Source organism: Paramisgurnus dabryanus, chromosome 19 (assembly GCF_030506205.2).
Source record: "Paramisgurnus dabryanus chromosome 19, PD_genome_1.1, whole genome shotgun sequence".
Classification (NCBI taxonomy): domain Eukaryota; kingdom Metazoa; phylum Chordata; class Actinopteri; order Cypriniformes; family Cobitidae; genus Paramisgurnus; species Paramisgurnus dabryanus.
The window spans coordinates 30030836-30056692 of record NC_133355.1 but is presented as its reverse complement, the minus strand read 5'-3'; the positions used below and the strand labels follow the sequence as shown (position 1 = coordinate 30056692).

General features: G+C 38.1%; 2 protein-coding genes, 1 long non-coding RNA gene and 5 other non-coding genes across 9 annotated transcripts; 3 read left to right on the top strand and 5 right to left on the bottom strand.

Annotated features, from left to right (window-relative positions):
• Positions 1–284: 284 nt before the first annotated feature.
• On the top strand, positions 285–11052 carry ctps1a (CTP synthase 1a). The gene is made up of 18 exons (XM_065295093.2): positions 285–491; positions 1364–1544; positions 2945–3115; positions 3285–3385; positions 3468–3584; positions 3680–3763; positions 4136–4216; positions 5668–5819; positions 5918–6050; positions 8040–8128; positions 8364–8458; positions 8528–8590; positions 8683–8726; positions 8820–8916; positions 9010–9065; positions 9392–9488; positions 10620–10764; positions 10964–11052. Exons 2-18 carry the CDS (start codon positions 1379–1381, stop codon positions 11046–11048), a joined length of 1776 nt encoding a protein of 591 aa, XP_065151165.2. The 5' UTR covers positions 285–491; positions 1364–1378; the 3' UTR covers positions 11049–11052.
• A 677-nt stretch (positions 11053–11729) lies between these two features.
• Positions 11730–14209, bottom strand: LOC135780088 (uncharacterized). 2 transcript variants are annotated; one of them, XR_010544967.2, is made up of 8 exons: positions 14114–14137; positions 13645–13695; positions 12971–13193; positions 12825–12890; positions 12575–12652; positions 12321–12361; positions 12064–12150; positions 11730–11895 (listed from the first exon to the last, which is right to left on the bottom strand). It is a non-coding gene; the product is annotated as an uncharacterized lncRNA (long non-coding RNA). The 2 variants fall into 2 exon arrangements; XR_010544965.2 differs by lacking the exon at positions 14114–14137 and adding an exon at positions 14147–14209 and having other exon boundaries at positions 11732–11895.
• LOC135780107 (small nucleolar RNA SNORD99) lies at positions 11957–12029 on the bottom strand. The gene has a single exon (XR_010544981.1). It is a non-coding gene; the product is annotated as a small nucleolar RNA SNORD99 (small nucleolar RNA).
• On the bottom strand, positions 12214–12284 carry LOC135780108 (small nucleolar RNA SNORD99). The gene has a single exon (XR_010544982.1). It is a non-coding gene; the product is annotated as a small nucleolar RNA SNORD99 (small nucleolar RNA).
• On the bottom strand, positions 12715–12793 carry LOC135780098 (small nucleolar RNA SNORD103/SNORD85). The gene has a single exon (XR_010544973.1). It is a non-coding gene; the product is annotated as a small nucleolar RNA SNORD103/SNORD85 (small nucleolar RNA).
• On the bottom strand, positions 13095–13230 carry LOC135780099 (small nucleolar RNA SNORA16B/SNORA16A family). Its single transcript, XR_010544974.1, has one exon. It is a non-coding gene; the product is annotated as a small nucleolar RNA SNORA16B/SNORA16A family (small nucleolar RNA).
• An 812-nt stretch (positions 14210–15021) lies between the features above and the next one.
• On the top strand, positions 15022–22331 carry rab42a (RAB42, member RAS oncogene family a). Its single transcript, XM_065295064.2, has 2 exons — positions 15022–15363; positions 19344–22331. The coding sequence occupies exons 1-2, from the start codon at positions 15149–15151 to the stop codon at positions 19768–19770; spliced, it is 642 nt and encodes a 213-aa protein (XP_065151136.1). The 5' UTR covers positions 15022–15148; the 3' UTR covers positions 19771–22331.
• Positions 22332–25521: 3190 nt separating this feature from the next.
• LOC135780105 (U11 spliceosomal RNA) lies at positions 25522–25657 on the top strand. The gene has a single exon (XR_010544979.1). It is a non-coding gene; the product is annotated as a U11 spliceosomal RNA (small nuclear RNA).
• The last annotated feature ends 200 nt before the right edge of the window (positions 25658–25857 follow it).

Sequence of the window (25857 nt, the reverse complement as noted above, 5' to 3'; positions counted from 1 at the left end):
CGCGCTCACAGGGAAGTTCAGATTTCAAGCTACGGCTCATCCTAAAAGTCGCTAGGCGCTTTTTTGTAAAATACTCGCTACTGGGGTCTGAAAAGTCGCTACATCTAGCGACAAAGTCGCCAATTTGGCAACACTGAACACACCTATCATCTTTAATAAGACGAGCCGACGTTGCTTACGGGATCGCGTAGCTTGGCGCCCTCTTACCAACATCTGTCTTTCAGCCAATCATTAAGGCCCGTTGGAACAACGTCACGTGCGTAATTAATATTCAACAGTTTTGTTGCGCAGGCAGCCAATAGAACTGTTCTCCGCATTTCTGATAAACCCGCCCCTGGATTTCCGGGGCGTAGTTTCATGTGGAGCTCAGGAGCCACGTGCAGCGATGTGAGCACGTTTATTATTGTATTATAATAGAAGTTTAAAAGTGTTTCAGAGATCGACGTGTTATTAGGCGAGTCAAGAATTTATACACTCTTCTTTTCACTCAGGTAAGTGAAAAATATCTGGTAAGTTTCATATTTTTCTCTTATAATTAGTCTGCAGTGCTTGGGGAAGATGCGACCAATAAGTGTGTGAGTTAACCTATACTGTCGGAAACACACAGCGCGGCATAAACTCTGTATAATAAATGAAGCGAACATCTATTATTTTACTATTATTCAGTGATCGTCTCTAGTTTTATAGTGTTTATGAATGTATAACAAGGTCCACTGTTTAACTGCTCCTATTGTTAGCACATTGTATTCAAACAGTAACATTCGTATGTGAGATGGAGGTCATATATTCATTTATTATTATGCTTTTACACTAGCATCAATAAGCCAAGAAAATTTGGCAGATGTGTTTTAATATGGTATTACAGTAAGGTATGTTTATCATGTTTTGTAAGGGTTAGCGTCTATGTTTATCTCGTAACGTTATGGTGTCGATGATCGGCTGTAGATGTGTGTGTTTCAATCACTGAAGCAATAATGTTTTAAGAAATAATAGACACGTGCCTTTTATTGGCGAGTTTAAACAGATTGAGTCATGAATTATTGATGTGAGTTCCAGTCAAAGGTTTATTTGATTGTAAATTGATCGTGGTCTTATCACTTTAAAGTGCACGCTAATGACGTTTAGTTTGTCCAACTAAGACCTTTAGAAAAAAATGATTTAAGTGAATTGATCTTAGCTAGAGTATTCTGTCCTAAAAGTGAACATTGGCATTTCTGCGTAAGTCTTCACCAAAGCGATAACATGGCAGTATTACATCATGTTTCTTGGAAATCACAAGACAAAAAAAACTAACAATTCAAAAACAATTAACTTTAGGACTTATTTCTAACGGTGGAAAGTTAAAACATGTTTCTTCTTCCAGCAAATCAACGGCAGTATGAAGTATATTCTGGTGACGGGTGGTGTCATATCTGGCATTGGGAAGGGCATCATAGCCAGCAGCGTGGGCACAATCCTCAAGTCCTGCGGTCTGCACGTCACTGCCATCAAAATCGACCCGTACATTAACATAGATGCAGGCACCTTCTCCCCCTATGAACATGGTAAATTCATATCGAACTGGACATCTCTCACTACAAAGAAACTTAATATAAAGTATTCAACTTTGGAGAGGAAAGCAATGAATAATAAAACTATTGTTGAAACACTTAAAAGCCCCTTAGTTTGAGAACCACTGCCTTGAATGAATCGTGGTGTTCATGTGTTTCTTTTAATGACAGCAGTCAGGGCTTAACATTAATGTTTACATTAATGTTTATATTAAAGTTACTAGGCACTCAGGATTTTCACAAGCCGCAATTTTGCTGTTGGGAAAATAAATTTTATATTAAAAGTGACTTTGGCATACAGCACCTTTAATATTGGCAGCTGGATTTAACCGGCGGGATAAACGATCTGCTTCAACCGTTTTAAAGTTATCCAGTTCGACAGGAACACCACAGACTTGGCAACAACTGATATATGTACCGCCTTGGACCGTTCCAAAATGGCGGATGACTTCTGTATAGAGGGTATGCACGTGACGTCACCTTCGGCCAAAGTGACTGCGGTTACGCCCACTGAGTGGCAAAAAGTCTGACCGACAGCATTAGCATAGCGTGATAAATGCGTCTAAAATGGGAAAAGTAGTTTCTTTCCAAACTGCAAAAAAAAAACATTCAAAGCAGAAGTAAATCAGTAGCAGTAGCCATATGTCAAGTATGTACAATTTTGGGATAAAAATCCTATAAAAAATACACAAATGAAAACTCTTATTCTGTGTAATTGCAAAGTTATGTCAGTGAGCCTTCATTAAAAACATCCATTATGATGAGCCCTTTGTTCAACAAAGGTGGGATGGTTTAATAGTGTTAGACAAGACAAACATATATGTCAGGAAAAGTGCCAATGTCCACAGACTACTGGTTGTTTGGCAAGTTGTTAGGGTCACTGTTAAGGCCAACTAAATTCAATTTAAACTGATAATAATAGTCAGTTTGACTGCCGTTTTCGCAGCAGCCGCTTTGAAAACCAGCCATTTTGTTGAGTGTTTTGCCGCTCAACAGGGCAAGCATCAGCGTGGTCATGTGGAAAAGTGACGTCAATGCATACCCTCTATACACAAAGTCCCTTTAAGAATGTCACTTAACTAGGCGGCCATGTTTGCATTGCCTCCGGGCAGTTATTTCAGTCATGCGAGACTAAAGTCTTACCTGTTTGAATGGGGAAAGACAGATGTGTCTAATATCGCAGGATAAAACTAAATATTTCTGACCAGCAATTAAACCTGACATCAACTGTACCATAACTTTTATTTCTTAAGTTTAGATTGGTTCTTTTAAACATGTAGTATCTTTGCTATAGAGGCCAAAAACACAACTAAATTAAATCTATTTTACTATATAACTAGTGTAGAGGATCTGTATATAAATGTAATGTGTCGTGTGTGTGTGTGTGTGTGTAGGTGAAGTGTTTGTGTTGGATGATGGAGGAGAGGTTGATTTAGATCTGGGAAACTATGAACGCTTTCTCGATATCCGGCTCACCAAAGACAACAACCTGACCACCGGCAAGATCTACCAGTCGGTTATCAACAAAGAGCGTCGAGGAGATTATCTGGGCAAAACTGTACAGGGTGAGAAGCTGCTCGAGAACGTCTGCTATTACATGAGCTGCTACTAATAGTTTATTATAATAATAATAATGTGTCTTTTATGACACCTGCAACTTTCCTTTATAAAGATTTCCAGGAAGTTGGTATTCATTGACAAACATTGTTAATATTGTACATTTGTTTAATCTAGTGGTGCCGCACATAACCGATGCTATCCAGGAGTGGGTGATGCGTCAAGCCAGAGTTCCTATAGACGATGATGATGTTGAGCCTCAAGTGTGTGTCATAGAGGTAAGACAAACGCATACATACAGTACTTTATAGGTTTTTTAATAGGTTTTCAATATCTGAAGTTTTGTCGCTATGTATACAGCTGGGTGGTACGGTAGGAGATATCGAGAGCATGCCTTTTGTCGAAGCCTTCAGACAGTTCCAGTTCAAAGTGAAAAGAGAGAATTTCTGCAATATTCACGTCAGTCTCGTGCCACAGGTGAGCGGCTGTGTGTATGCATATATTTACATTAAAATATGAGATGACAGGTGAACCTACTGTGGTAAATGAGTAACCAAATCTCTAATGTTTAGCCCAGCGCTACAGGAGAACAAAAGACCAAACCCACCCAAAACAGTGTAAGAGAGCTCAGAGGACTGGGGCTTTCACCTGACCTGGTGAGCAAGCCAAAATCTTTCGTGTTAAAGGGATAGTTCACCCCAAAAATTTAAATTGTAATTTATTTACTCACCCTCATGTTGTTACAAACTTTCTTTGTTCTGTTCAACACAAAGGGAAGATATGTTGAGCAATGTTTGTAACCAAACTGTTAGGCACCATTGACTTCCATAGTAGTATTTTTTAACTATTATGGAAGTCAGTGGTGCTTCTGGTTCCTGTTTCATTGCTAATATCTTTGTGTTTAGCACAACAAAGAAATTTATAGAGGTCTAATTTCTATTCTAATTCTGATGCGTTTTGTACGAAAGTAAGTAACACAAAAATATATATATAGCACACACACATTTATTTTGTGTTTTCTCTTTCAGATCATGTGTAGATGCTCCACTCCACTTGATAACTCTGTTAAAGAAAAGATCTCCATGTTTTGTCATGTGGAACCTGAACAGGTAAGATTTTACAGTAAAGTCGAGAAGCACAGGTCTGAAAGTAGGGCTGGGTATCGATTCAGATGTTCGGTATCGAGTCAATTTCGATTCATAAGCTATCGATTCTCTGTTCGATTCCGATTCTCGGACCGATTTTTATACTTGATTCTCGATTCAACTCAATGAATATAGATTTAATACAAACACTTTATTTATAAAAAAAAAGTGAACATAAGGTTACAAGTGGGCAATTAATAAAAAGAAATTAAGAGCCACCAACCTGTATTACATTTTATTTTTGGTACACTAAAACAGAATCTATCTCTAATTTTCAAATGCGCATACAATTATGTTAAATACAATACAATTTTGATGCAAGATGAAAAATGTATGCTGAAAAAAGTAAAAACAGTCGCATTCCTTGATCAAACAGGATCAGGTTATTTCATTAAAAAAAATGTATTCGTGGCTTTTGAGAAACGATTTTTAATCGACCATGTTAAAAAAATCGCAAAATTGATTTTTTTTCCCAGCCCTATCTGAAAGCCACCAAAGGTTTGTCAAAATAGGGACAGCCTGGGGCCAGTGTGAATGATCCTTGGGCCAGTTAAGAGATCTGTAACTTGCCAGTGCGGCACTGTTACGAAAATATATCATTGGTACATTTTGAGGCCTTGCCAAATAAAATTTTCCATTAAAAAGGATGCGACCAGAGATTTTAATGCACTACTCGTTTGCCATTGGCTTATGAACAAACTTCAGGGTTCCCACGGGTCCTTGACATCCTTGAAAGTTTGTGAATCTGGGGGGAAAGTTTTTGAAAATATACATCCATAGATACAGGTCATTGAAAGTGCAAGAAATTTTCTGGAAAAAAATCCTTTCCCTGTGTAGTGTAGGATAATATCATAAAAATTCTAGACTTAAAAGGCACACGTGCTAAACTGTTCACTTTGAATGCTTATATCTTTTGTATGCAAATGTTGATTCGTACCAAAATGCTTTTATTGCATAGTTGTGTTTGACACATGAAAACGTCTCGGGTGACGTATGTAACTGTTGTTCCCTGAGAAGGGAACGAGACTCTGTGTCTCTCTTGCCATACTTCCTGCGTCCCTGTAACGCCGTCTTTGGCAATATTTCAGATAGCGATATACTTCCTGACTCCCGCGTCACCCTGTCTTATTCGTTTAAGCCTCACCATTGGTTGAATTTGATATACACATTCAGACGCACTTACCCTTGGACACGTCCCTAAAGTGTCAACGCAGTGACGCAGTGCAAGTTCCCTCAAAAGGGAACTGTAACAATGTATCTTTAAAGATAACACAATGTAACATCTAGTCCTTGAATTTGAGGAATTTATTGGACCTGGAAAGTCCTTGAAATGTCCTTGAATTTGAAGTTAACTTAGGTGTGGGAACCCTGAAACTTGTGTCACTCACCTTTGGACAATTTGTCATCTTCTGCAGGTGATCTGCGTCCACGATGTCTCGTCTATCTACAGAGTGCCATTGCTCTTAGAGGATCAGGGTATTGTGGGATACTTCTGTCGCCGATTGAATCTGCCCATCGAAAGCAGACCCAGGAAGATGCTTGCTAAGTGGAAGGAGATGTCCGATAGGTTAGCATGTGGTTCATGAAGCGCAGGTTTAAATCAAAATGCATATTATGTATTTGCAGTTTTGTTCACCTTTCGTGTATATTGTGTTTGATTGACAGGTCAGACAGGTTGTTGGAGCAATGCTCCATTGCTCTGGTTGGGAAGTACACGAAGTTCTCCGACTCGTACGCCTCTGTGATTAAAGCTCTCGAGCACTCGGCTCTTGCCATCAGCCACAAACTGGAGGTCAAGGTGAGTGAATTCGACTGATGCTGCATGTCAGTGGGGTTGGTTAGAGACTCGCGTAGGCCGGATGCTGTTTAATAACCATAATCAGACCTGCAAACTTGTCGCTTTTCGGCGACAATCGCCGTTTTCTTGGTCAATTGGGTCATTCACGTGAATCGCATAGAACCGGAGTTTTTTTTTTTTTTTAGGTGGGGGGGGGGGGGGGTCGGAAGGCTGCCCTTTATCTGAATGCCATGCGGGCTAGAATGGCCAAACATTATTGGATAATTCTTATACTTGACATTTCTCTGGGCCAATCGGAATTTTAGCATGCTTTCCTCTGGGCCAATCAGAATCTTAGCACTTCCTTCAGAATCTTGAAGACAGCGCGGTCCTTTGGATGAGAGACACACCTGGCTACCGCGCGAGTCTGATGGACACTTTTAACGTGAACCATCTTATTTGAGGTAAGTCAACTTTTTTGGACCAAAAACGACAACTATTTGTTTGCTTGATTTAATTAGCGTTAGCTACCGCTTATATTGTATTTTTAGGAACGAGTCAACGCCGAGTAATGCACAAACGTAGACCTTGCATAAAGTTTGCCTATGCTTCGAGCAAAATGACTAATGTTAGCTAACTTAGCAGGATGATTGTTAGCTAGGCTTATCGTTACCCGGGTGTTCTGCCCGGAGTTCCGAGATATACGGCTACTAATCGAATTCTGAGCTAACGTTACCCTGAGTAACTTATTCATTATGGTGGCTGTGGTGCGCGCTTGCGCAGGCAGTCATTCGTGATGTGTGTAAATGTGACTGTTTACACAACAGCTGATGCGAGAGTAATGTTAAAGGAAAACCCACCCTTTTTCAATATTTTCCTATGTTTTTACCTCAACTTAGACTAATTAATACATACCTATCTTTTTTCAATGCATGCACTTAATCTTTCTACATCGCGTTGTGAATGTTTTAGGATTTAGCCTAGCCCCATACATTCCTGGTGGCTGTATACCTGGTAAACAGTAATTTTTAACAACATAGGGCTGTTTAGATAAAACAATCTGGCGAGCGTGTTGTCCTTGGCTAATACACCAACAGCCAATTTCTGTATAATAAAGGGCTACATTTTGCATCAAAGTCTGTCAATGAAATCTTTACATTGTATTGTTAGTTGAATTTACATTATGAACACTAGCACTTTGAGATTGTTTATTCAATGTAAGGAGCCCTACATATAAAATGCATTATCATTATAATTATTGAACAGAAATGTATTTTGATATTCACTGACTGCATATCAGTCATACAGTATGGAGACACGTTGTTTTATATGAGTGTATGATAGTTTGCAAGGTTATATTTTAATGATTTTAATTTACTTTCAGGCAATGGTTCTGGGCACTTTGGTGGAGCACTCACTGCCATTCACAATGGCCCGTCATCGTCAACCTAGCGCAGACGCCGGCTGAGGACAAAGTGGCTCTGTCGCACGAAGCTTTCACGAACATCAGCAAAATATTTTTTTTTTCATTTCTGTCTGTCTCTTGTTGTTTTTTATTTCAGTGTCATGCTTCACAACACCTCCAGGCGTTTCCATGAGTTGTAAATAAAAACATTTGTAAAGTATTAAATGTGTCATTCTCTTTAAGCTTCAAGGATGTTTTAACATTGTTTTTTTGATTAAAGTATGCTGATTTTTGTTAAGTCACGCTCAGAATCATATTAAAATCACAAAAATATATAATGTAACAAACTGAAGCAATGTGATCAAAGGGGTATTTCAACTGTACGGATGAGGGCTCATTATGTAATGACATCACTGATGTGTCATAAGTTGCAGAGAGCAGGATTGTCCTATAAGAGCTGGAAGCATTTAAAGTGCACATCTAATTATCTGATTGGTCAGTAATGAGCTGGCCAGTTAAGCCACCATCTAGATTATACTGTTGAATTCGACCTGTCCTGTAATGTGGCATCAACTTTTGTATCAACACCCGTTTCTATCTTTTAGTATATAGATTCGGCAGATCTGGAACCCAGTACCTTACAGGAGGACCCTGTGAAGTATCATGAAGCCTGGCAGAAGCTATGCAGCGCAGAGTGAGTACACTTATCCTGAAGTATACTTCGTCTTTTTACGCACACAGCCTTGTAAAATATATTTCATTTGACTCATAAGCGTGCATTGCAATACCTCTCCTGGCCTAAATAAGTAAGCGTGTTATAGCAACCAGGCAGTGATCGAAAACTTGCCTATTAAAAATATTGTACAAAGAATAACATCTGTACATCTCTGATGTAGATATAAAATTATTTCTGTTTTTGATGTCACCAGTGGTATTTTAGTCCCAGGAGGTTTTGGAGTTCGAGGGACAGAGGGCAAAATTCAGGCCATCAGCTGGGCAAGAAAACAGAAGAAGCCGTTCCTGGGTAAGATCACAACTAGATAATTCAATAAAGACAAATATCTTGTATGTGCTTACATGATTTATCTTTCAGGTGTATGTCTGGGGATGCAGTTAGCCGTGTGTGAATTTGCCAGGCACGTGTTGGGTTGGAAAGGTACATCTGCATTTACAGTAAACAGATTTCAGATAACTCAAGAGATTTTTACCTGAGATATTAACTGTGTCATTCTGCTGCTTTTACCACAGATGCAAACTCGACAGAGTTTGACCCAGAATCCAAACATCCTGTGGTGTGTATCCAGTCACATGTTCAGTTTTGAAATCATAACTAGCACATAAAACCAGATGTAAATTTAAGACCGCATTTGTTTGGTTGTTTCCAGGTGATTGACATGCCAGAGCACAATCCAGGACAGATGGGCGGCACTATGCGATTGGGGAAAAGGCGGACCATTTTCAAATCCCAAAACAGCATACTACGTTAGTAAACTTCCCTTTAATACTATATCAACAGTGTACTGCTAAATAATGTATTAGTGCTGATATATAAATGTCCTTGATTTCCTCATACAGGAAGACTTTACGGAAATGTAGACCATGTAGATGAAAGACACAGACATCGTTTTGAGGTATATCATCTCCGCATTTATTCCTAGCATGATTTTAGTTGATATGCTCTTTCAAACATAGTTATACCACAGATAAAATAAACACTAACAAAAAACACAGCTCACAATTCTGTATCCCACAATGCAATGCATTAGTAAAGTCAGTATAAATTCAGAGAATCGTTTCTGAACACGTTGTAAATGTAACACATTGAAAAGACTGAACTGTGTAGTACTGAATTGTGGAGTTAAATCATTAAATCGTTTTCCCCCCATTTTTGAGTTCAAGATTTTTTGGGCATGCATGAAATCATGTTTGGTGTAACACAGTGTATTTCTCTTTGTAGGTGAACCCAGAGCTCAAAGAGCACTTTGAAGAGAAGGGCTTCCGGTTTGTAGGTCAGGATGTGGAGGGCGAGAGAATGGAGATCATCGAGTTGGACGGTACGTTAAGGACAAAATACAACCACCCAGAGATCTGAGTGTGTAACATTAGCAATGTCTTAGGGGCTGTTTACACTTGGTATTAAGATGTGTTTTCATCGATCGGATCACAAGTGGATGAGAGAGACACATTACGTTTACACCTGGTATTTAAATCCGTCTCTTTTGTCCACTTTCGACCGCATCTGTGCTGAATACTGTGAGGGATTGGTCTGTGAGACGGTGGGCGAGTCTCTCTGCTGTCATTCAAACGCGAGCGGGAGTAATTATGAGTTTATATGGACGCAAACTAATATTATGTCGGAGTCCACTGCTTGTTTAGCAAGTATACATGCTGCACAGTGTTTTGTACGTGTGTATGTAAGCGCTTTCTCTGAATTTTCGGCGCAATTGATGAAATAGGATCGCGCAACTTTCACACTTTCAAAACGAAACTACGGAGATCAGCCGCTTTAGATGTATCAATGAAAGGCTAAAAATAGCGCTCTTCATGTGTGTTCACGCCAGAAGTCAAAAAAAGACGTAAAACTTGTGTTTAATACCTCAGATTAGATAAATGGTTGGAGAGAAGGCTGGATGTGGTTGAAAGTGGTTGAAAGTGGACGCGTTCAAAACATTTTGAACACCATTTACACCTGGCATTAACGTCGTCCACTTGTGATCCGATTGACGAAAACGCATGTTAATGCCAAGTGTAAACAGCCTCTTAGAAAGCATTCACTGAACATAGCAAGGTCCTCCACGGTAAAGTGTAGGGATGTAATGATACAGTGTGCGATTGTGCTTGCTATGCTTCTCAATGAATTAACTGGCTACATCCAAAAGCCAGGGGGCGCTCTTGTGCCAAAACTCAATATGCACCGCAGAAGTGTATACGCATATTTATATCGATTTTCATTATTTTATGACAGGTGATGCTTTCTCAAATGATTGTTATAAATGACTCAAGCCCCTTGATTTTTAATTGATAAGGGCTTCCTACTAGGCAAAGAGCCCTAATATATGAAAGAGCTGTGCATAATATCTCCATTGCGATATTGGACCGGGTATTATTAGTGTGTATTGTTACACCCCTAGTAAAGTACTGGCCTGAGGTCATGATATAAAAGTAGGTTGTTTTTTATTTTGCAGATCAACCTTATTTCGTTGGTGTACAGTATCACCCAGAATTCACATCTAGGCCGATTAAACCATCTCCACCGTACCTTGGTCTCTTGCTGGCTGCCGCTGGCCGACTTCAATGTTACCTCCAGAAAGACTGTCGGCTTTCACCACGGTATGGAGCAGTGTTATCCGAGCAGCACAATGTACATGCATCTTATAAAAGGACCGAAAGCTTTTCCTGACAGTCAATAAATATTCTAATAAAGCTTAAAGTTGAGGGTTATAAAATGAAGTCAATGCTTTTTTCTAGAAACCATCTGAAAAGCCATGCATGTCAACAAATATGGTTGACGTTTTGTTTTTATTTACAGAGAGACATACAGCGACCGAAGTGGCAGCAGCTCTCCAGACTCCGAGATTGCAGACTTCAAATTATGTTCAGTAAATGGAAACTAAATCAGTTAATGGTGTATTTGTTTTCATTGTCGTTTTATCCCATGAGCCTTGCCTTTTATGACAAACCCCAAAGCTTTAATTTGGTACATAATTGTGTAGGTTGTGTGGTAACACGTGAACATTACCTGCTAAAGCCTCAAAATGCAAGATTTAAAATAAACCAAAAAACCATGCATGGAGTGTGGTGTTTCGTTTATCGCAAAAGTTCAAGGATTTGTGAGTCCTGAGAAATTACTAAAAAACTTGGCCCTTGTAAACTGCTGCCTCATGATATCTGCACTAAAACATTAACAGCTCCTGGGTTGTAGCAACTTCATGGTGTAAAACCCTATGCATTCTGCCCTTTAAATCCTTTTTAACCCATTTGCACCTGATGCTGCACGCCAAAACATCTACCACCAGTTACTTTTATTTCTAAGTGCTACAGAGGCTTAGATATACCAAAAAACGTAATATCTTGACTATTGTTTTTCTAAAAACCCTCAGGAGATAAGGGTATTTATCCAGAAATATCAGGTTTTAGGAGTAAATGGGTTTTAATGGCTTTGTAAAAGCTTAAAGCAAACAACCTCACCTGCATTGAGGTTATTAAAGTGGAAATTCTTGTTTGCAAAAATATTTGCATTGAGTTACTTCAAATTTATATTGAATAAAAAACCACACGCCTCTGGACCAGTGAAAGCTTTTATTAAACAGAAAACATACATGGAAACACCAATATATTAGGCCAATAGTCTAATTGGGTCACATGACAAGCAAAGAAAAAGTGCCAACTCTGGTCCACTTGGACGTCAGACAGCTGAAGCTTTCATCTTGCATCCTTTAAACCATAGTGAAGACCATGCACCTTTAAAATAGAAACCAAAATAAGTAAACCACACAAACTAGAGTACACAAACATCTAAAAGCATTGATCTCAGTCCCATATCCGCAAGTTTCATCCAACAGTCACCATTACAAAGTGTGTCATCATCGATCAGTATGGAAATCAAACCATGGTTTTTGATGTACATACCTGGGCAAAACAAGTGGCAAAGTCTGATCCACTCAGAATTCCGATACAACAGCTCAAGCATCCCAAGTCATAGTGAAGACCACGTACCTTCAAAATAGAAGCCAAAATAAGCAAACCAAACAGACTACATAGTACACAAACATCTAAAATTATTGATCTCAGTCCCATATCCGCAAGTTTCATCCAGCAGTCACCATAAAAGTGTGTCATCATAGATCAGCATGGAAATAAAACGTCGTCATGGTTCTTGGACATACCTGGGCCTGAATTCTCCAGCTCAAGTTTCCCCAACTTGCACCTTTAACAAGAAAATTAATTATAGTACAGATAGAGCAAGTGACTTGATCATAAACAGTGCTAAATTTGTTGGACAGTAGAGTGACTGACAAAGCCACATCAGACCAGCCAGTCAAAGACTCCCCAATAATTTGGCACGTAGTTGGAGGATCAGGTGCACTGAGACAGCACCAATCCTTAGGAACGTGCCAAATAAAGCAAGTGTTCAACTTACCGACGGTTCTTACAGGGACTAAGCATCTCTGGAGGCACAGCATCTTTTAGGTGACTTCCTGCCAGTATATTGTAGCATCTAAAGTGGCAAAACAACAATAAGCAAAAGCAAACACCACTAAAACACAGTGTTTAATTTTAGCTGGCTCAGATAAAAATTTTAATTCTCATAACAGAGGTTTTTCTCTCAGAGAGGGCAAGTTTTGTCATCATAGCCAGGATTAAAACATAAGCTACAAACCATAACAAACCTTAGAGACCGCACACGGGTTCATTCAGCCAATCTCTGCGAATTAAGCAACTATAGGCCATCACACCTTTACAAGAGAGGAATCAAACATTGACACCTGATCTTCTCAGACTTTAGACAAATGTGCACTATATGTAGTTAACTTACCAGTCATTCACTTAACGCATCCTCCTGTGGAGATGTTTAACCTCATCTCTACCATCAGACCTGCAAGATAACCAACAGTCAGACCTAGACAATTGAAGTAGACATCTTTTACTAAACATGTGGATGATGTCCTTTGCCTTAATGTTGCTGAGACAGCTACAGGTTAACTGTACAGCGACCGTCGGTCAAAGTGATGCTGTTGGCTCCTGTTTGACCGCACCTGCTATAGATGAACAGGAACGGCTTCGATCAGGGCCAAGCGGTCGGTTTACTACCAGTGGCTAAGTTTACATGCATAAATATGGGTTAAACCCGACTTAATTCAATCCGAATGCAGATTACGTCAGTGGAGTTTACATGTTATCGGTTTCAAATGTTTATCTATACACAGTGTATGTAATGAAAACCAAAAATCTTCACAAGCTCACAGCTGAGGTTGCCAGATCCATAATAAATCGAGCCAAATGGCCATACTTGGCCAAAACATTAACTACTAAGGAACTAAATTCTTTCATGTTTACTTTATTCACTTTTTGCAGACGATTTTACGTAAAGCAACTTTTAGTATGCATGTTCAACTAGATGTCTCTGATTAGTATGTGTGAACACTATAATGGGCCAAAGTAGGAACACAACACGTGCAGATTTACGGTGCATGCAGCTGGACATTTTACCTTTGCAGCAGCGGTGGCCTGATGACGTCATTGTAAATGATAAAAGGCATACTGTAAAAGAGTTAAAAAGGAAACATTTATAAGGATGACCTCAAAGAGAAACATGCAAAAATAGATATGAAATAAAAAATGAAATCGTGTCAACAAGTCAAAGTATAAACATGTACTGGAACAAATTCACATTGCGTTTATTTAAAAGCCTCAAGGGGACTACAAAAGGGAACATTAAATGTGCGAACGACGGCATGTTAATATTAAACGATTAAAGAGTTTACTTTAGCAGGTTTTAAAACAAATATGCAGGGAAAATAGTCAGAAGACTTCTTTAACTCGACATCAACCCACGTTGTAGCCGACCGTGTTTAAACTACACAATAACCTCCAATATCATTAATATCACAGTTAAATGACGCTTCGACAATAAAATAAACTATTTAGTGAAAGTAAACGACATAAAAATTAAACGCACCCTTCGATGTTATAAGATTGTCTCTTCGCTTACCTCTGCACTTTCTGGTGAACGCGGTTTCAAGGAGGAAGAGGGAACGCGGCGGCGCCATTTTATACAGCGCTTCTCTACGCTGATTGGTTCGATGTGATTACGCGACCGCAGCTGTGGGATTATGGCATATGTAGTTTTGTATGCAAAGATTTGAGTAATATATCTTATAAAATCAGTTTCTTTTTTAACAAAAGGTGAAAAGTCAGATAAATTAAATCATTTTTGATAGAAACATGTATTTTATAACCTAAATTAAATTAAAGTTGCTTAATTAAAAATAAGGCTAGAATTAATTACGATAACCTAATGTCTCAAACAAACCAACCCTCTAAAACTAAACCATGAATCTTCTATCTGTGTGTAGATCAGACATATATTTACATTGTGAAATTATGTAATCCATTCCGGACCATGGTCATCTGATAGACCATATTAAGATGCTTTACTTGCCTAATAATATAAGGCTGTTTTCTTTTGATCAAATGCGATTTTGTTTTACTTTTTTAATCAAAACTTAAGTTCGCTTCTGCAGTTTATAAATGTCCAGTGTGATGAAGCAATGTCACGGCTCTTCTGTTTCAGCACCACGGACAGAGACAGATGACCGCTTACTCAATACAGTCTGCAACAATCAAATACGATCCACACACATAAAATATAAATAAGAAATTTTATACAAATATTATTATTTGTATAATAAGCCACTCGGGGCGTTGGGTTGCACTCTGTCTCGCGTCGTGAGTAAATAGCATTTATTTTGTAACGCTAAGCAAGTTTCATTTCCTCCAGCTCAGTAAAAGTAATTCTGTGGTTTTAGTTACACATTAGTCAGACTAAAAGGTTTATACATGAGATTTAACGTCATCACATGACTGCAGCACCCACCACACACACACACACACACACAAATACTCGAGCGCGCACCTCTCCGCTCCATAGACTCGATGTAAACACCGGGCGCGACGCGTGCGCTTTGTCTCTGAGCTCGGACCCCGCCATGCCATGGATGCTTTATGGCAATATCAGTTTAGGATCATTTTACTCGGGGACTCGACGGTGGGGAAATCATCTCTGCTCAAAAGATTCACGGACGGCATATACAGCGATGTAGCGGACCCGACGGTCGGGGTGGATTTTTACGCCCGATCACTAGACATTGAACCGGGCGTAAAAATCAAACTACAGCTATGGGATACAGCGGGCCAGGAAAGATTCAGGTTAACATTACTGTCGTTTTAAATGTTATTTTTATCATTACTATCTATGTCTCATCTGCTGACTGCTGCCTGACATTTTTAGCTAACCACATCCTTTAGGCACGTTAAGTGTTACTGACAGAGTGCCTGTTTATTGCAGTATGATTAATTGAATAAGACATGGTGAAATAAAAATGCTATGCATGCATTTATGATGTAGCCTAGTGTGTGAAAGTCCATTCATCACGGGGTTTTGTGCAATTCAGTTCAAGTAGGCTTGTATGCAGGCCTATTACAGACCAGACCAGACCATACATTTCTGAATGAGATTTAACAGGCACATCACGTTGATTGTTTTTTTTCTCATATGTCACACCTCATATTGAGTCTCTGATCTGTTTGTCATATATTTAAATGCACTGCCTGCCTTCAGGGTAGCACTAACATGCACCTTCTTTGCTTTTTTGGCGAACAGATGAAATTAAAACAAAGCACCACAACATGGCCTATATACATGAATAGTGGATGTGGTTTGACAGCCATAAGATAGTTTGTGTACCCAATTAGATTTTTGAAAAATGTTCTGAAGCATTGCATCCATGTGGTCAAAATGGTTCTTTACTAAAAATCCTCTTAAAAGAAAAGGTACAAAAGCAGTCATTGGGGCGGCAGCCTTTAAAAGGTAGGAGAGAGTGGGGCAAAAAGTAACGCTTAAAAAAAAATTAAGTTAGATGAATCATTTTTTACACACACATCTCTGCTACAAATTAACACTTAAAGTTTGTTTGTGGGACCTACCGTTAGCGTACAATTACACCGAAATTGACAATGTGCAGACGTTACAAATTACCCCATAGGTGGGGTTAATTGTAACAAAAAGAGGGTTTGCCTTAACACCTGAACCTTAAACACAAATATTTAAATCAAATCCAAATCTAAAGGTGGATATTGTTAAATAACCATTATGCATCAATGCATGTAAATAGATTTTTTGGAAAGGGCTGCACGATTATGACAAAATATCATAATTGTGAGTTATTTCTTCTCATATTGTATCAGTTATCATTTTGATGAATAGTATTTACATTGTTTTCATTTCATTATCATTGTAAACCTTCAATCCCAGCTATCAGTTGGAATTGCTGACATGTTTCAAAATAGAGTTATGTTTTAAGACAGTGATTAAAATAATAAATAAGGTTGGATTTGGTGACTTACACACCCAACTCAGAAATAAAAACATACAAATTTACTTCCATGCCTCCAAAACACTCTTTGTTCAATATCTTAACCAAAACACATCAAAACTTTTCACAAATTCACAGGACAGTAAGAGAAAAAACCAAAAGCACAGATTGCTCGGCCCTATATATTTCAAGTTAATTGTTATAATTAACCTAGTCTTGCCTAGCCAGACCTTCAATACTGTTTAGACAACAGTCTGTGGGCATGAGGTCTCAGGCTAACACTACAATTAACCCTGCATTAGTTTGTGCCCCGCTCACCCCTACACCTAAAGAGTACCTCAGATATTGGTACCAAATGTACACTGTAAAAAAATCCGTATAAATTACAATGTTATTGCAGCTGGGTTGCCGGTAATTTACCGTAGATTTACATTTATGTAATTTACTGGCAAGAGTTTGTTCAAAGTTAAATAAATTTTAAATATTAACAAGTCTTTATCTTTACAGAATAAAACTATACAATAACAGCCTCATGCAAAGCATTCTGGGAACCAGAAATCATCATCAACCTTTTTCTGTTTTTTGCTTCAGATTTTGTTTCCCAGAATGTTTTGCTTGATGCTGTTTTTTTAGTTTTACTCCATAAAGACAAAGACTTGTAAATGTTTAATGTTCATTTAACTTTGAACAAAATATTGCCAGTAAAAAACATAAATTTAAATCTACGGTAAATTACCGGCAACCCAGCTGCAATTTCTATGGAATTTTTTTACAGTGTATACATATGTGTACCTAAATGGTACATGTTAGGATCTTTTTAAGGGTGTTCAGGGTTTCCCGCAGAAAATTTGTTAGTTAAGGTGGTAGGGTTGTGCAGGTGGGCGGGCCGGGGGCGTGGCAATCAAAGGGTACGCGTCATGATGAAAATATTTTTATTTAAAACACTCAAATAAAACTCAATTTTGAAGAAACTATGACAGAAAATGAACACATAATAGATTAGTAATGAATTAAATGTTTTATCAACAGGCTAGATATCCTCCAGACATTGACAAAGCATGTCTTTCTCTCATTTTGGCCATGTTGCGCGTGCCCGCTCGCAGTGTGAAGCACATCCACGCTATTCTTCGAGATGCACTTGACAGTCTTTTGTGCTGCAAAATTTTTTTTTTGGACGACCTTGTTAAGGTGGTAGGGTATCCCAGCTTAGGTGGGCCGCCCGAACTGAAAAGTGCTGCGGGAATCCCTGGTGTTGTCCCAGTGAAAGCTTTTGTACTATTTATTCTGAGAGTGTTCCAGGTGTTTAAAATGTGATTAAATGAATACCTGTATGTTAGGATTAAAGGACAAATTTTAAAGGGGACATATCATGAAAATCTGACTTTTTTCATGTTTAAGTGCTGTAATTGGGTCTCCAGTGCTTCTATCAACCTACAAAATGTGCAAAAGACAACCCAATAACTAAGTTTTGGTTAACCATTCTCTGCAAGCATGTGAAAAAATAGGTCATTAAAATTTGTCTCCCCCTGTGATGTGAGAAGGGGATAATACCTCCCCTTAATCTGCACTTTCCAACCACGGCACTGCCATTGAGTGCAGAGATCAGCTCATTTGCATTTTAAAGGACACACCTACAAAGTTTCAATTTTAATATGCTATAATAAATTATCTATGTGATATTTTGAGCTAGGACTTCACATACGTACTCTGGGGACACCAAAGATTTATTTGACATCTTAAAAAAGTCTTGTGAAATGTCCCCTTTAATACATCACACACTGACTTGAGTTGCTTTCTAAATGTTCCCATTTTACTCATATCATTGCTGTTTCTGCATTTGTTTTTACTAGGGATGCATCAGTATAAAATTTCTGAGCCCATATCAATAATCGATTACTTAGATTGACATCTACCGATACCAGTGGTTTTCCACTTTCAAATTATTGGGGCAGTTTCCTGGACAGGGCTTTTCCTAGTCCCAGAATAAAAGGCATGTCTGGGCTGCTTTAGTTGTAAAATCACCTTGTCCTGGCCTATTTTAAAATATATTGGTGACATTGTTTTGTCTCAAAATGCAAAAACTTCTTAAATACTCTATTATAAATAAGGCCTAGTCCTGGAACCTAAACCTAGTTCAGGAAACCGCCATATTATGTTGTAAAATCCTAGACATGCAAAGCGTACAAACTGCTAAAATAATCTCATAGCATGCATTTTCTGCCCCTTTTGATTGCTAGGATGTAATCTGCTCTAATCATCAGCTGTTTTAAATAATCATCCGATATCCAATAGTGGGAAAATTTGCTTTTCTAATCTGCCGATACAGATTCTAGGTCGATATATTTGTACATCCCTACTTATGTTTCTGTTTAACTGAGCAGAGAGTAATAAAGTGGATATTAAAGGGATAGTTCACAAAAAAATGAAAATGCTGTCATCATTTTCTTATTCTCAAGTTGTTTTAAACCCGTATAAATGTCTTTTTTTATGATGAACACAAAAGAAGATATTTTGATAAATGATGGTCAACTGTGTGCTTACCATCATTTATCAAAACACTCCCAAAATATTTGTTTTACTACTATGAAAGTCAACAGTTACAATCAGCTGTGCGCTTACCCTCATTACTTTATCTTCTTTTGTGTTCATCAAAAAAAAAAACTCATACAGGTTTAAAAACAACATGATGGTGAGTAAATGATGGCAAATTTTTTGGGTGAGCTATCCCTTTAAGGAACGTTCCAGGTTCAACATCGGTGATGTACTGTTCATTACCAAAAGTTCTGGAAGTCTTAAAAATGTTGTTTTCTCCAGGTCCATAACCACTTCGTACTATCGCAACTCGGTGGGCGGTCTCCTGGTCTTCGACCTGACCAATAGGAAGACCTTCGATCACGTGCGGGAATGGCACAGAGAAGTCAGCGAGCACATCCTGCCTCATCACATGGTCTACATCCTGATCGGCCACAAGAGCGACCTGAGCCGCGACCGCAAAGTTTCGCGCGACGAGGCGGAGCAGCTGGCGGCCGAGCTCGGCGTCCGCTACGTGGAAACTTCGGCCAAGTGCAACAGCAATGTGGAAAGAGCTTTCGAGCTGCTCACACGGGACGTCTATGAGCTGATGAAGATGGGCGAGATCTCCACCCGTGACGGATGGGACGGAGTGAAAAGTGGCCTCACCGCTAAAGTTCTGTATCCGGCTGAGGAGGTGGCAGAGCGTGAAAAGAGCTGTAACTGCTGACTCCCAAAATACCCCTGTAATCTCTCACCTGTGTATTGCTCACCTCTGTGTTGCATCATGAACACTGTCTGGTCTCTGCTCACCATCACGCTTGTTGTCGCTTTCGGTGAATGATGGTGCAGTTCTCTGAATGCAGGTCACTTAAAAATGCCTCATTTTGATGTGATGAGCACATACATGAGTGTAGTATGTCTGGGCTTAAAAGGATAGGCCCTGCTTTATTAGAGACCGACTCTGAAAAAACAAGGGGTGTAAAAAGCTTGCTGCGATCTTGTGAACATTGATGTACGGTTAAACATTTTTATATGTCTGTGCTTCCAGCTCTGTGTCTCATCCCATCACTTGAACTTTATACAGATTATTGGGTTAGTTTCTTCCCTGTTTATGATGGTTGTGGCATTTTCACCTTTAACATCCAAAAATTTCCTGTTGAGACAAGAAGTTGGGAAGAGACATACAGAAGGATTTGTTGTAATTATAGCTTTTAGATTATAGCATATTAGCAGGTGGGGACATTGTTATAGTAAAGAGAATTTTATTGGACAATTCATTAGAAACTAAATTGTACATATATTCATCCAAACAAGACAAATCATCAATATTTTGGTTTATTTGGGCAGAATAAAGTGTGTACATTTTAAATGCTTATGGTTTTGTAAAGTTTTAGTATAGCATAGAGTTTATGAAATGCAGACTATGAAAACAATTTTGATTTGGACTTTTTTTTAAAAGGGAAGCCAAAATTTGATTCTTAACATATTAATAGGTCTGCAAATGTAATGTAGCACAATATTCACACAATGAGCAAATTTCCAGGCATCATAGCTTCTGCTGCTTTTGACACAACAGCATGGAGAAGAAAAAAAAAATCATTCAATCATTTAAAAATTCTATTTAACACAAAAAATTTGGCACCCATAGTTTATTATTAGAGTAACTTATAATGTGTTTTATTCAGTTCCATCAAGGGCTCATGGTTTGGGTGGTAAGCAGTCCACACCATCCTGTGTCCTTTTACATGATCAGGGTGTGGTTGGCCGAGCTTCTCGCTGACCAGAAACTGCTGCGTAAACAATGTCAATAAGTTTCTCTAGATATAGACTTTCTGACAGAAGGTTCCTGCCTATACAGCAGATAGTGAAGCAGCTGGTTTATACTCAAAACACACCTAGCTGACTCTCAGATCTGGGAGAATACGTCTAACACAATATTTATTTTTTAAAGTGAAAGTGAACCCCTGGTTCTTCACCCATTTTAATGTGGAAGCGCACAATGAGAAACAATCTTATTGTTAAAATGTTTTTATGTCAGATTTTAACACACTTGCATGGATATAAGATTTTAAATATTCCATTTTCGAGCATTTATTTATTGTACTAAAGATATACAATACAATACTGTCAGGTACAAGTCTGAGACTCCACTGTATGGGTTCATATTCAAATGTAAATCGGGAAATAAACAAGGAAAAAAATAAGAAAGATTTAAAGATTCTGCACTTTATCTTGATCACTATATCCAATGAGCAGAATTGTGACATTAACCACTTTCTTTGTACACAAAGTCAGATTTTCTTAATAACATGTATCATCAGGATTTGCACAAATTTCAAGCCAGTTTAAGTGCATACTTTCATTAAGGCAAAATTGGGGCATGCTTTAAAATTCTGACATTTTCTATTTTCCAGTGGATGTAAACAGTGATGTCACAATGCAAAAAAGTGACATCTTATGATTGTAATAATCATCGAAATGTGGTTTGGAACGCTTTTGTGTAAGTTTTAAGGATTTATGAAATCTGCCATGACTCATCATCCAACTTCTCTCAGCTCATATGTTCGATAAAATGCAATAACTCTAGCTCTGGAAATCACATCTTATTTACAATCAGTGCAGAAAATGTAACAGATCACTTTGCAGTAGGACAATCATATTTTAATCATTTAGTGTACAGATGAAAAACCATTAGATAAATGTCAATAAACTTAAGAAACAAGTAGTAGGGTTCGATTTAATCTATAGTAAAATTCCAAATTTGCGATTCAACAAATGCCAGAAACTCATAGCATCTTCAGATATCTCATCCATTAAATACATTTTTCATACAATCTTATTTTGATATGGTCGTGCCAAATACATTTTACAAATATACGATTGACCTTCTGTAGTGGCCAGAAAATGGCTTTTTAAAAATAAAAATTGTTATTTGTGCAGGAAAAAACACAGCAAAGATGTTAATTAGCTAGTGTAAATGAAATAGATACTGTGTATTTTAAAAAAAATATTTCAACAGAACATCATGGTTTTTATTAGGAACCCACTGTTAACACTGTCACATAAATAAAAGTTTCAAATGTTGTGCTTCATAGATCTAGATTGGCAAAGAAAAATCACACAAATTATGTCAAACAAACTGTAAATAAATGCTCATGCCAATGTTAATAATGCACATCATGCTTTGTCAATATATTTGCATTGTGATTTGGTATATGTCATACAAAACATCAGTTATGTTTTAAATGAAATTACATGTAAATAAAATAATCTGTGTTGTTTTCATAATCTAATGTGTTTTGTATTATATAACATGACATATAATTTTAAAATGCTGTTTACACTTAATTAATTCAATTAAATAAATGAAATAATTTAGAGGCCTGTTCGCACTTTGCAAGATTTAATTAAACATTTTAGGTAAACAGTATTTAAACAGTATTTGTATGAGTGGTGACCTGGTGGATAATTAAATCAACTTCAGCTTATCTGTAATGTAAACTTGGATATCTGTGTTAATATTTCAGTTGTAGTAATTGAGCCTCAGTGGTAGAGCATTGCATTATAGGTCATGGGTTCGAAACAAGGAAACACACTGACAAAAAATAAATATCTTTTAATGCACTGTAAGTCTCTTTGGATATAAAAGATTGTCATATTCGTGAAGGTAAATAAAATTTGTTTATTAATAAAAATTTTCCATACAGCAATTGAGTTTAGGATTTAAAGGTGCAGTGTGTAAATTTTAGCGGCATCTAGTGGTGAAGTTGTGAATTGCAACCAACTGCTCAGTCCACTGCTCACCTCTTGCTTTTGAAACACATAGAGAAGCTACGGTAGCTGCCACCTGACAAACATGTCATAGTTGGAGACAACTTAGTAAAAAAGTTTGTCCGTTAAGGGCTTCTGTAGAAACATGGCTGCACAAAATGGCGGCTTCCATGTAACTATGCATTCACACCAGCCGCGGAAGAGGCGGCAAGCGTGGATGATTTACATGTTAAGTCAATGCAAACACGCGATTAGGCATCCTGCGGCGCGGTACACGCGGTAGCCGCGGCGCGGATGTCGCGGAACGCGCGGAAGGCGCGGAGCGTTCCGCGCGTTCCGCACGAATTGAGCGTTGCCGCGGGAAACGCGCGAGTTCAAAAATCTGAACTTTGGCGGAATTCCGCGCCGCGTTAACCAATCAGGAGCTTGCTGTAGTAATGACGTGATTACAGGAAGCGAGCGGAGTGGTGTAGTCTCCGCGGAGTCGCAGAAGCCCCTCCCATGACGCGGATTTCCGCGTGAATTTCTCGAATGACTAGAATTTAACGCGCGGCGTTCACGCGCGGATTAAGCGAGTAAACTCAAAATGTTCAAGCGGCAAACTGGACGCGGTTCACGCGTTTTTGCCGCCTCTTCCGCGGCTGGTGTGAACCCACAGTAAGGGGACCCTCTGTGAATGTAGTTAAAACGTCTCATTCTAAGGCAATAAAAACATAACGGTTCCTTATGAAAGGTCTTTATACACCCCTGATAATTAAGTTTTGTATATTATTTTGCATTTCTGTCAAGAGATCCTTCTTGAAATTACACACCGCACCTTTAAAGGTTTCTTCCTTGCCTGGACAATATTAAACTGTGTTAGATCAGGGGTTCGCAAACATTTGGGTGCCAGAGATTGTTGTGATATGTCACAGTAATTATATGGTCCCAATATCTAAATATGTTTTTTTTATACAGAACAATATACCCTAATTTATAGCAAATTATTTTAGGATGCCCGAGCTATAGATTACAGACTATAGGGTCCCCGGACTTCTGAAAATTGTTTTACTACAGTTAAAAAAACATGGTTACTGTAGTAAAAACATAGAAACCACAAAATAACAATGGTTTTGACCAGGCGGACACTACTTAAGTATTTTTACTTTCTATATAAAAGTAAATTTTAAGTATTTGTATTTTATCAGTGTTTTTCTTTGGAAAACATACATTCCAAAGCATATTATTATAATTTACTCCACTACATTTCATAATTTCAAGTTTTTGGTTTATATTAAATATAAACATCTAGTAATTTTTACTTTTTCAAGAAAAGTAAAAGTACACATTTTTTATGTAATCAGGTATTAAATGAATTTTAATATGCAATATAAAAGGAATACAGAGTGATTCTATGTTTTAGAATGTAGTGAAAATTTTAGTAAAGTAAATTTTTCCCCAGACAAAAAAATAAAAAATAAAGCACAGATGCTTGAAAAATGTAACTAAAATACTCTAGTAGTGTCCACCTCTGATTTTGACAACCATGGTTTTGCTAATATTAATCAATAAAGTTTTATCAATAAAAAACATGGTAATTTTCATAAGGGCCCACTTTAAGGACCCACGAGTAAGATGTTTCATAAGCTTCCTCATATGTTCAATAATCTAATTTACCTATTTAAGTTAAATTCGACTGATTTGATAATTGCTAAAATTCGGCTAAGGATGTCCAGTTCCCAGCATGCTTTGCATTGGACTGGTTAATAAGAGTAAATGTAAAAATACTTAATGTTTTTAATAAAGTTTGATAGAGTTGTCAGAAGCTTTGTAGTGATGACGTTGAAGTCGAGTGACCGTGGTCTTACAGTCAGTTCGCGCTTGTAGGTTAGCTTTTCATTTCTAGTAAAATAATTTAGACCAGTGGTTCTCAAACTGGGGTCCGGGGCCCCTAGGGGGGCCACGAGATGGTGCCGGGGGGGGCCCAGTTTTATGACATTTTATTAAATACATTCATTTATCATGAATTCTGTCTAATTAAACCTAAAAAAAATAAGGCTACTAACCAACAGCACTACTTTGTATAACTTAATATGTTTTGTTTAGTTAAAATGTTACATTTTAGAACAGTTTTTTTGTCATCAATTTTCTTTGGGGGGGCCGCGAAAGAATGCACCGTACTCAGGGGGACTGCACACGGAAAAAGTTTGAGACTGATTTAGACTTCAGAATTCATAAAAGTTGTGTCCATCTGTGAAGATTATCTTGTTGGACAAAACGCTTAAGTGTGTTTATTTTTTGTTAAACAAAGAGCTTATTTTTTGGCGATAATCCATGTGATGAATGGCCTTTTTTTTCTCCTGCAGAGGAAAGAAACGAGAGTCGCGCACACTTCCGGGTTGGCCTACAAAAATACGTCATTACTGAAACGTGTCTTATGGGTAAAATCCAATTGGCCCAGGCGCATGTCTATCATTGATGTTACCGCCCACATCCCATGATCCTTCACTTTACTATGCCGCTAGACAAAACATTTCATATTTGCTTTAATCGTATTAATAAACAGCGACATTATTATTATCACTATAATCCATTATTATCAACATGCTGTCCTACTGTGAAGTGTGTTGATCACTGTGTTTGACTGAAGCCCAAGCAGTACTGTGTTACCGTCACTGGGACAAGCAGACTCTGTGAACGAGTCTCGGGGTTGCGGACGATTCTAGTTAAAAAGGGTATCTGCCATGTTTGGCACAGTGGTGACAGGGATTCACTGACACCGCTGCGGAATCGCTATCAAGAGATTTCGGATGCACAATTTTTATAAACCGGGGCTGTTAATGATCGTTGATCTTGACGCCCCAACATATCATGTTAATATAAGACGAACCATTCAATGTCGAAGTAAATGCGAACTTAACTGGGAAGAGTATAACATATCAAAAAGTAACTTTAACTTTCCACTGTAATGGGGAAATAGGAGAAAAGTATCCATTTTGATGATAATAATATCAAGTTACATGGTATTAACACTTACTTTGTAGGAATTTAATACTTATAAAAT